This window comes from Alexandromys fortis, unplaced genomic scaffold, assembly GCF_014885135.2.
Source record: "Alexandromys fortis isolate MF-2015 unplaced genomic scaffold, M_Fortis_MF-2015_v1.1 scaffold_156, whole genome shotgun sequence".
NCBI lineage: Eukaryota > Metazoa > Chordata > Mammalia > Rodentia > Cricetidae > Alexandromys > Alexandromys fortis.
The window spans coordinates 866,645-877,744 of record NW_026068028.1 but is presented as its reverse complement, the minus strand read 5'-3'; the positions used below and the strand labels follow the sequence as shown (position 1 = coordinate 877,744).

Genomic DNA, 11,100 nt, shown 5'->3' with positions numbered 1-11,100 from the left:
GGGGGCTGGAGAGATGGCTCAGTGGTTAAGAGCATTGCCTGCTCTTCCAAAGGTCCTGAGTTCAATTCCCAGCAACCACATGGTGGCTCACAACCATCTGTAAAGAGGTCTGGCACCCTCTTCTGGCTGTCAGGCATACACACAGACAGAATATTGTAAACATAATAAATAAATAAATATTTAAAAAAAAAAAAAAAAAAGATGGTGTGTGTATGTGTGAGTACATGTATGTATGTATGTATGTATGTATACTATGTATACTGTGTATCTGCAGAAAGTCTAGAGAGGTCAGAAAAGAACATTAGATTCCCTGGAACTGGAGTTGCAAGTAGTTATGAGGCACTATGTGGATGATGTTGGGAACTGAATTCTGGTACCCTGCAGGACCAGTCAGGTGCTCTTAATCAAAGGTTCATCTCTCCAACCCAACTAGATCTTGATTTTGAGAGCAACAGGTTTACATATAAAGATTCTAATTCCTCCCTCAAAAATGGGCATTTATGGCATGATAGTTGAATCGCATCTACTTTGTGAACTCTGAGAGTAAAGGCTGTATCTTTGTGTCTATAGAACTTAAGATAGTACTTGGTATGAAGTGAATACTTAGGAAATGTCAAATGAAAGAATGAAACTAGGTCTTGTGATACACACCTATAATGTTAGTACTCAGGAAGCAAAAGCAGATGGATTTCTGTGAGTTTGAGGCTAGTCTGGTCTATATAAAGAGTTAGAGGTCAGCCAGAGCTACACAATGAGACTGCCTCAATAAAAAAGGATCGATTAGCCAGGTGGTGGTGGTGAACAACTTTAATCCTAGCACTCAGGAGGCAGAGGCAGGTGGATGGATCTCTGTGAATTTGAGGCCAGCCTGGTCTACAGAACTAGTTCCAGGATAGGCTCCATAGCTAGCTACTGAGAAACCCTGTCTCAAAAAATAAAACAAAACCAAGAACAAACAAAAAAGGGATTGGTTATTAATTGGTTTGTTCTGTTCTCAGTAAGCATTTCAGGAAGGCTATACCTGTATTCATGTAAAATATAGAGACATCAGCATACTAATTCTATTAGGTACTTTAATCACAGCTGTCACAAAACAGAGGGCAGGGAGAGTTTATTCTGGCTCTTGGTGTCTGAGCTGTCAGTCACAACATTGTAGAGAGGGCCTCGTAGAGCAGAGCAGCTTATATCATGATGGCCAGGAAGCAGATCACAGGGACAGGACATTCTGGTGACTTTTCTTCTGTACTGCCAGTATTCTAAGCTCATGAATTGATGCCAGCCACATTCAGTGTTGGTCTTCCTCCTTAATGAGTCCTTTCTGGAAACCATTGTAGAAACACATACACTAGTGTGACCCACCTTTTTCTAAGTAATTCTAAACCCAATAAAATTGACAGTGATGATTAGCTAAGTTTTAGATTATCTCACCATTTCAAGCCATTTATTTTTAAAGGATGTAGATAGACTAGCTAGAACAACTTTGGAAGTACCGATTTAAGAATAATAAATGCTTGGAGGAATTTGAGATGAATATTAACATGATCAAAGTACTCTAGCAGGTAAAGCTATGTGTATATCTCTAGGCTCATTAGGGACATTGTCTCTAATGGACTCTAGTGGTTATACTGTAGTATTAAAATGCTGTATCTGTAGTTATTATTGATTAAAATTAGCACGTAATTGCTTAATATCTGAAGCTAATGTAATGCATTAATTAAAATTAGTGAAAATTTATAATTAATAAGCATTTCTCTGCCTTTTTATATGTAGTATTCCAGTAAGGAGCTTATTAAATATTAAAGGTGGATAGAAGTCTGAACTCTTTGCCCTTTGCTGTGCCACCACTTACTTTATGAGCTCTCTCCTGCTATTTCACTCTACATTGTATGTTCATGTATCTCTTAAACATTTAGAAAACAAGAATGATTAATCCCAGCACTCGGCCGGGGCGGGGGGAGGAGGGGCAGAGGCAGGCGCATCTCTGAGTTCGAGGCCAGCCTGGTCTACAAGAGCTAGTTCTAGTACAGGCTCCAAAAACCCTGTCTCGAAAAACCAAAAAAAAAAAAAAAAAAAAAAAACAAGAATGAAGCAGTCTTAGTTATACTTTCTGTAGTTTCTGTTACCAAAAATGATAGATTAAAAATATATGTGTATATATATTATATACAAATTTCTCAGAAGCATACTTCCTTAGGTGAAAGTTTGTTAATAGTGGTATAGTCAGGAGTTTGTCGCACTGAAATTCATGAATTCTTTGAACATTTATGGAGCAATCCTCCCTAAATTATTAAACCGAGGATGGAAAAAAAAACAGCTGTGGTTCTAATCTCTGAAGTAGATTTCTAAGAAAAAAAGCAGTACAGTGAAGACTAGAGCATGAAAATAATTTACTTATACAAGTGAATAAAATTACTGTTTTCAGATCACATGTTGAAAATCTTCCCTTTCAAAATTACAAATATAAAGAGTTGCTTTGAGGGCATTAAACAGTATATATAAAAACTACTTATATAAAAATTGGTTGGGGGGCTTGAGAGATGGCTCATCTGTTAATAGTAAGTCCTGCTATTACTGAGGACCTGAATCTAGTTCCTAGCACCCATATTTGGTTGCCCACACTTTCATGTATGGTTCTAGCTTTCAGGGTTCCAACACTCTTCTGACCTTCATGGGCACCTACTTGTGTGATGCCATAAACTCATGCAGGCACACACATACACAAAAAATAAAAACAATTTTTAAAAAAAGCTGTTTTGAGTTTTGTGAGAGTTAGTGCCAGGAATCTAGGGCTGGGGAGATGGCTAAAGTCAGTAAAGTGCTTGCTGTGTAAGCATGGTAATCTGAGTTTGGATTCCTGGCACTTTTGTAAGAAAGATTAGGCATAGCACACTAACTTGTAATCTTAGTTTTGGAGAGTCAGCCCTAGTATTCCTAGTATTTCTAGGGCTTACTAGTATTTTAGAAATATTAGGGTGCTGGGCGGTGGTGGCACAAACCTTTAATCACTGTACTCGGGAGGCAGAAGTAGGCGGATCTGAGTTCGAGGCCAGCCTAATCTACAAAGTGAGTTTCAGGACAGTCAGAGCTGTTACACAGAGAAATCCTGTCTCCAAAAACAAAACAAAACAAAAAATACTAGGGCTTACTAGTGTCAGCTGATCTAGCCAAGTTAGTATGCTTCATGCTCATCAAACATAAGGTGGAGAATGAGGTAAATATCTCAACCTCTGGCCTTCATCTGTGTGCACACATGCACTCACACACATACAATAATAATTTGGCCAGTTCTGATATTTCTTGCTTTAAATCTTATTTCTTCTAGTACTCTTAATTTTTCTTTTCCTTCTTTCTGTCTTCCGTCTGTCTGTCTCCCTTCACTTTCCCACTAGCCTCCGTGAGTGCCAGGATTACAGATGTTTAACAGCATGCCCAACTTTTCTGTAGTTTGTGATTTTTTCATAAATTCATAAATAAACTGTATCTAGGTTTTACTCTTGAGTTTCCAGTATCATTTTTATTTTAATTTTATGTATACTAATATTTTGCCAACATGTATGTTGGTGCACCATGTATGTGTCTGTGGAGGCCAGACAGTACATTGGGTTCCTTGGAACTGGAGTTGCAGGTAGTTGTGAGCAGCTATGTGGGTACAGGAAGTCAAACCTTTGCAAGAGCAGCCAGTTTTCTTAACTGCTGAGCTATCTCTCTGCAGCTCTGACCTTTTCTTCTCTGTGTAAAAACCCTGACTGTCTGGAACTCACATTGTAGACCAGTCTGGTCTTGAATTTACAGATAACCCTCTGCCTCCCAAGTGCTGGGATTACACGCATATTCCACCACACCCAGTTGATAGTTTATGTTTTATTGTTGAAGAAAAATAATCACCATTTTAATGAAGTTTACAATACTTTGAGTTCTGTTTTGTTCATTCAACAATTACCAGTTGAATGCCAATCAGATGCCAGGTACAGTGTATAGAATTCTGGGGATACTAAGATGTGAAGGGAACATGCATAACTCATGCTGTAAGGTGTTTGCAACCTGCATAGCCACGCTGTGAAAATGGGAGAGTTGAAAGAAACATGTTCTAAAATGCTTGCTTCCCTTTTAAGATTGCAAAAATGAGTAGGTGAAAAAACTTGGGACTGATGCTTTGGGTGGAGGGAGGAATGTGAAATGTAAGGTCAAGTGAGAGATGGAATACCTTTGAGAATTATGGTGGATCTTTTATTGTACTAGGGAACTTAGCTGGGAGTTGTGATGATAATGAAGTTAGGGAGGTAGGTGAGCAGTAGCCAAGGTTTTGAAGAGAAAATAAGTTTGATCCAGAGATCTTTAAGGATGGAGAGGGGAAATGAGAGGGTGTAATCAGTGGTCTGGAAAAGTCACTCTGTGTCCTGTGTTGGCACATGGAAGCTGGTGAGGCTTGAGACAGAGACCCAGTTAGAAGGTTATAGTAATTTCTGTGACTAAACTGGCTAGAGAGAAGTAAACAGATGAGGGTATCCCAGACTTTGTCATGTAGGTGATGATGGTTAAAAATACCCATTCACCTCCAGCTGCCCCCCTCTACTGGGCAGAGGAATGGGCCTAGGTCCTTGTGCATGCTGAACAAGGACTTCTGAGCTACACCCCAGCCTTGTTTACTGAAAGTAAACTGGCGGAGGAGTAGTTTGGGGCTTTTGTGATTTATTTGGGAGCATACTTAGTTTTGTGGACCTGAGGCTTAGAGTTCTAGATGTTGAGTTTTAAAAAGTTTAGATGTTATCAGAACTATAGAGTAAATGGCAAAGACCCAGGAGAATATCTGAAATGTGACGTTTTATTTATTTATTGAGATGGAAGAGTTTTATTACTCTGCTAAACTATGAATTCTCCTAGAGAATATGAGCTCTTGCTATAGAAAAATAAGAATATCAATAATAGTTTACTTAGAATTTCAAAGTTAACAAAGATGGGCAACTTTTTTTTTTTTTTTGAAACAGGATTTCTCTCTTATCCCTGACTGTCCTGGAGTTCTCTATGTAGACCTGACTTGCCTCAAATTCACAGAGACCACCTGCTTCTGCCTCCAAGTCCGGGGGGAATCAAAGGCATGCACCACCATGTCAGGCTTTGACTCTCTCTCTCTCTTATATACTAACCCATAGGTATACCGTAAAAGGGGACCTAGGGCATTACCTTAAAGAACCTCAGCTTTCATGGATGGAACACAAGATCTGGCAAAGAAGTCTTAGAATGAGGTGATTGATTGATTGATTTATGCCATTCGAGACTATGCTGTTAAATAGAACCAAAAGAAGAGATAGCTTCCAAAAGAGTGAGCAGTCAGTAGTGGCAAATTCCCCTGTGGGATCAAATGCAACAAAGGATGAAAAGTATTCATTGACTGGATTTGATAAGTAAGTCCCTGGGCTTTAGATAAGTAATTTAGGTGCTGTGATGAGGGGGAAAAAGCTAAATTGTAGAGTGCTGAGGCATTGATGGGCAGTAAAGAAGTGGAGCCAGAAGATAGCTACTTGAATTTTCCTTATGAAAGAGCAGAGGTAGCTGGAGGGAAGCTTGGGTAGTCAAAAGAGACAAGACCAGGCTGTCAGTGGTGGCTCTCAAGGTCCATGAGAGGAAGTCAGGTCCAGAATGGAAAGATAGTCTTGTGCAAGAGAGCAGACTTTGTGAGTGAAGGATGAAAACAGTAAATTTATAGCAGGAAGTTTGGGGAATTCCCAGATTGCCTGTTTCTCTGAAGCTATAAATCAGAATGAATGGCAGTTTAAAAATCGTTGCTTTATACGGGCAGTGTGGTGCAGGCCTTTAATCCCAGAACTTGGGAGGCAGAGGCAGGTGGATCGCTGTGAGTTCGAGGTCAGCTTGTTCTACAAGAGCTAGTTCCAGGACAGGCAACAAAGCTACAGAGAAACCTTGTCTTGAAAACAAAACAAAACAAAAAACAAAACAAAACAAAAAAAACCAAGATATTCATCAGTGTGGCTATGGGAGAAGGCCAGTTCAGACACCCTCTCCTCTGCTGCCCAAGGACCTACTAGGGACAAAAAGGCAACCTGCTGAATGGGAGAAGATCTTCACCAACCCCGCATCAGACAAAGGTCTGATCTCCAAAATATATATAAAGAACTCAAGAAACTAGACATTAAAGCTCTAATTAACCCAACTAAAAAATGGGGTACTGAACTGAACAGAGAATTCTCAACAGAAGAACTTCAAATGGCCAAAAGACACCTAAGGTCATGCTCAACCTCCTTAGTGATCAGGGAAATGCAAATCAAAACAACTTTGAGATACCATCTTACACCTGTCAGAATGGCTAAAATCAAAACACCAATGATAGCCTATGTTGGAGAGGATGTGGAGTAAGGGGAACACTCATCCATTGTTGATGGGAATGCAAACTTGTGCAACCACTTTGGAAATCATTGTGGCGGTTTCTCAGGAAACTGGGAGTCAAGCTATCTCAGGATCCCACAATTCCACTCTTGGGAATATACCCAAGAGATGCCCAATCATACTATAAAAGCATTTGTTCAACTATGTTCATAGCAGCACGTGATTTGTAATAGTCATAAATACATTTTTAAAGTGCTGAATTTGGTGATTTTTGGTAGATTCAGAATGTGCAAGTATTCACATTACAGGGCACTCAGATTTGAGATAGTTTAAATTTAATTAACTTTAAATTATATTTATTAATGAGTGTGTTGGGGTGGGGGGGGTACGGAGGTCAGAGCAGACAACTTTCAGGAGTTGGTCCCCTTCTTCTATCTTGTTGGTCCTGGGGATCAGACTAAGTAAGGTCAGACTGGCAGCAAGCAGTTTTTTACCTGTTGTGTCACCTAGCCAGCATATGGGAGACCCACCTTGTCACTGAGCTGTTGATGTTTAGAGGAAGGCAGATCTCTCCTGTAAGGTTTCTGTGGTGTTTAGATAAGAGCACAGAATGTTAGTTTTTTAAAATCAAATTATATCAGGAAACTTTTATTTATGATCCTTTTCTATAGACAGTTATTTCATCCTTAAATAGATAATGTCAACCTGAATTTATGTATCTTCTCCTTAGAGCCATTTTCCCCATTACCACCGAGTTTCTTCAAAAACAGATCTTTTTATTTTTAATTCATTTTTATTTGTCTCTCTCTTTCTTTGTGTGTGTGAGGCACGGACGCGCGCGTGTGCGTATGCATATATGTGTATTCACACTCACCTCTGGATTTCAAAAGAGGGCATTGGATCCCTTGGACTTGGAGTTACAGACATTTGTGAATAGTCTGACCTGAGTGCTGGAAACTAAACTGTGGTCCTCTGAAAGTGCAAGTGTTCTAAACTACCAAGCCATCTCTCTAGTAGTTTTATGAAAAATTTCCCTCTTAAGAATAATAAATCTTGGTGAAAATGGGAATTGGTTCCAAGTTAAAATCATCAGATTTGCAATTTTGTTCCTCTGCTGTTACTGGTAATAATTGCTAAGGTTACAGTCGTTAATAATCAGCTTCTTTTGTTGGCTAGACTATTAAAAGTTTACTAACCACCTCATTGTAGTTAGAGTTTAATTATCCACTGCTGTTTTCAATGTTTAAAAATGAAGTAATCCAGTCTTTCCATTTTAATTTAATTTTCCCATGTATTTGTTTTTGTTTCTTTACAGTACTCTGTGCAAAAAACTTGGTGAAAAAGGATTTTTTCCGTAAGTAAATTAATTTTACTACAATCTTGTCTATCCTATGTAGATTTTGGATGAGTTGTATTTTCAGAACTTCCTGGTTTTAGGGATTCAAAACCAGACTGTTTTATGAATGTTATAGTTCCAAGTCATTTAGCCCCAGACTTATCTAGAGGATTTGAGGGTTTGTTTTACCCCCTTTCTCTATCCACGTCTGCACATCTATACAAATGTGTGTATGCAGATAGATAAATGCAAGTGTTTAGGTTTCTAGAAAGGGTTTAAAATTTTTGTTAATACTGTCTTTAACATTTTAAGGAAAATTCACCTATGCATTTAGGATTCATTTGGAGGTACAAAATTGAGTCTGCTTGTAGTTTCCAGAGTTGTAGGAAAGAAACCACTGCCAGTCTCCAGAGCAGGCACTGGTTCCGCATATATAGTCTATTTGCCAATTGAATGTAGTTTTCTATTTTAGGACAGGGTTTTGCTATGTAGCCTAAGCTGGCCTTGACTTTACTGTTAGGATTACAGGGATTAACAATGCCTAGAAGTTGTGAAAAATTTTGTAGCTTCATTTAGGATTAAGTTTTATGAGAGAGGATTAGGAATTCCCTTTTATGTATTAAAAATCTTCGGCTGGAGAGAGGGCTCAGCAATTAAGAGCACTGGCTGTTCTTCCAGAGGACCCAGGTTCAGTTCTCAACACTCATTTGGCAGCACACAGCTTCCTGTAGTTCTGATTCCAGGCGATCCAGCACTCTCACACAGACATACATGACGGCAAAACACCAATGCACATGAAATAAAAATAAGTAGCATATATATATTAACCCATAATCTCTTTCCCTCTTCCTCACTTTGTACTTTTTGTTTTGAGAAAGGGTTTCATGTAGCCCAGTCTAGCCTTGAATTCCTGAGCCTGCTGTGTAGTCTCTGCTAGCAGTTTACTAGTGTGCACTACCACATCTAGCTCTTTCTTTTTTATTTTAACCTTGTAATTTCATACTTTGCATTAGCTTTAAATTGTAAATAAAAACTTTTAGTCAAAAAGTTTGCATGTAAAATGTTTGAAATTAGAAATTTATTAGATTTTTAAGTCTTACGTTCTGTCAGCTAACAAACATGTTTGATGTTTAGTATGACACTAGGTAATTTCAGGTAGGTTAAAAGAGAGTAAATTCTCAGGCCTAGAGAGATGGCTTAGCAATTAAGATCTCCTAGCTGCTCATCTAGAGGGTCCAGGTTTGATTCTCAGCACCCACATGGAGGCTCACAACCCTCTGTAACTCCAATTCCAGGTGATCTGATGCCGTCTTATGACCTCCACAGGCACTGCATGGATGTGGTACACAGGGATACATGCAGGCAAAACATCCATACACATAACAATAGTAAGATTTTTTTAAGGACTAATAATTTTTAACAAGTTTAAAATACATATTGAATTTCATCAGTATTTTACATCTTTCTATAGTAAAACTTGACTGTAAGTTTAAAGAACATAATTTTATATAGTTATAGTTATGGATGTTTATGGTATCTTTGTGCTTATATGGGGAAGTGTGAAATAGAATAACTTGACGCAGATGAGGACAATTGGGAGTACCTTTCCACTTCTTTTTGATAGACTGTCTGCCCCACAAGCATTTCACAGGCGAGGAGGGCCCAAGGGCCAGAAAACTCCCAACTGTGTCTGCTAACACCAATTTTATTCTCTCCTGGGCTACTGCTCAGTTTTACCTTCTTATCACTAATAAACTAAAGACCAAGCTGTAGTTTTTAAAAATCCTCCTAAAGTTGAGTTTCAGTATTTGTTTCATATTGACTTCCTTTTCACATTTTTTCCCTTTCCTCACAGCACCATTCACAGCTTCCCTCATAAAACATCCAGATATTCTTGGCTCAGTGTTCCTCAAAAATCTGGAAGAGTCTTCAATCCTTTGTAAGCCTCTAAGAATTGACAGTGGTACTAAATAGTAGTTGAAGGGAAGAAACCCTTTTTCATTAGTGTCGGCAGTAAATACTGCCAGAAATAATTTAAGAATGTGAGCTTGCTTCATGCATAAGGTTTAGAGACAGCATAATTATCTTTAAAACTCAGAGTGGAAGATACCTGATGGCCTAGAAAGGGGAGCAGCAACAAGCCAGCTCTGTAGCTTTACAGAGGAACCAACCAAGGATGGAAGTCATTTGCGACTCACCCTGACCAGCATTCCAGATTTCTGCTTGTTTAGGTTCATACCTGCACTTCAGTGTAGTTTTGTCTATCCACATTAATCTTAGAGAAAGACAGATCCTAAATTCTTTCAATTTTAGTGTGTTTACTGATTAAGAGTGGCATTAAAAATATTTATTATCTTAATTTTACGTATTTTTCTTATATGTATGTAAGTGTACTGCCTGCACCTTAGTGACCTTGGAGGCTAGAAGAGGGTACTGGGTTCTCTGGAAGTGAAATTATGGACAGTACCCTCAGGAGTGCTGGGAACTGAACCTGATTTTCCTGCAAGAATAGCAAGTGTTCAGCCGGGCGATGGTGGCGCACGCCTTTAATCCCAGCACTCGGGAGGCAGAGGCAGGTGGATCTCTGTGAGTTCGAGACCAGCCTGGTCTACAGAGCTAGTTCCAGGACAGGCTCCAAAGCCACAGAGAAACCCTGTCTCGAAAAACCAAAAAAAAAAAAACCAAAAAAAAAAAAAAAAAAGAATAGCAAGTGTTCTTAACTATTGGGCTCTCCAGTCCCCAGAGTAGAGTTGCTAATAGTAAATATAGCCAAATTTTGTTTGTGAGTTAGGTTGTCTTACGTGCTTAAAGTCCATTTTAAGGTGGAACATGAGTACAAGTTAGGAAATAAATATATATTTCACTGTAGGGAAAAAAACCTGTCATGTGGTTTTTATATGCTAATTTATATGTGAGATGGTGCTGTTTATTTCCAGTTATAACCCTTGCTAAGGAAAGGGGTTTTGTGTGTTTTTGTTGTTGCTTTGGGTTTTTTCTTTTTTTTTCTTTTTTTTTTTTGAGACATGGTTTCTCTTTAACTTTGGAGCCTCTGGTGGAAGTAGCTCTTGTAGACCAGGCTGGCCTCGAACTCAGAGAGATCTGCCTGCCTCTGCCTCCCAAGTGTTGGGATTGAAGGTGTGTGTCACCACCACCTGGCTAAGAAAAGTTCTTTTTGGCTCATACTTTGGAGCTGTTTTCAAGCTTCTTGACCTTTAAAAATCAATCTCTCCCTACCTTCCCACCCCCGTACCCTTACATTTTCTGCAGGAAAAATTTCAACTATGAAGCAACAGGTAAAAGAATTTTATAGTGAGTTATTTTACAAGTAGATTCTACAATTAAATTGATGACACATCTTTTCATTTATCCATTATCTGAGTTTTATTTAAGGAATGTTTTATTGGTGTCAGTTTTTAAAAACA

General features: G+C 38.7%; 1 protein-coding gene across 1 annotated transcript in view; it reads left to right on the top strand.

The window, feature by feature from the left end:
- Smurf2 (SMAD specific E3 ubiquitin protein ligase 2) overlaps positions 1-11,100 on the top strand; it is a 95,411-nt gene that overhangs the window by 33,600 nt on the left and 50,711 nt on the right. The window contains exon 2 of the mRNA XM_050164257.1: positions 7,658-7,696. Coding sequence (XP_050020214.1) covers positions 7,658-7,696 — 39 coding nt within the window. The remainder of the gene's footprint in view (positions 1-7,657; positions 7,697-11,100) is intronic.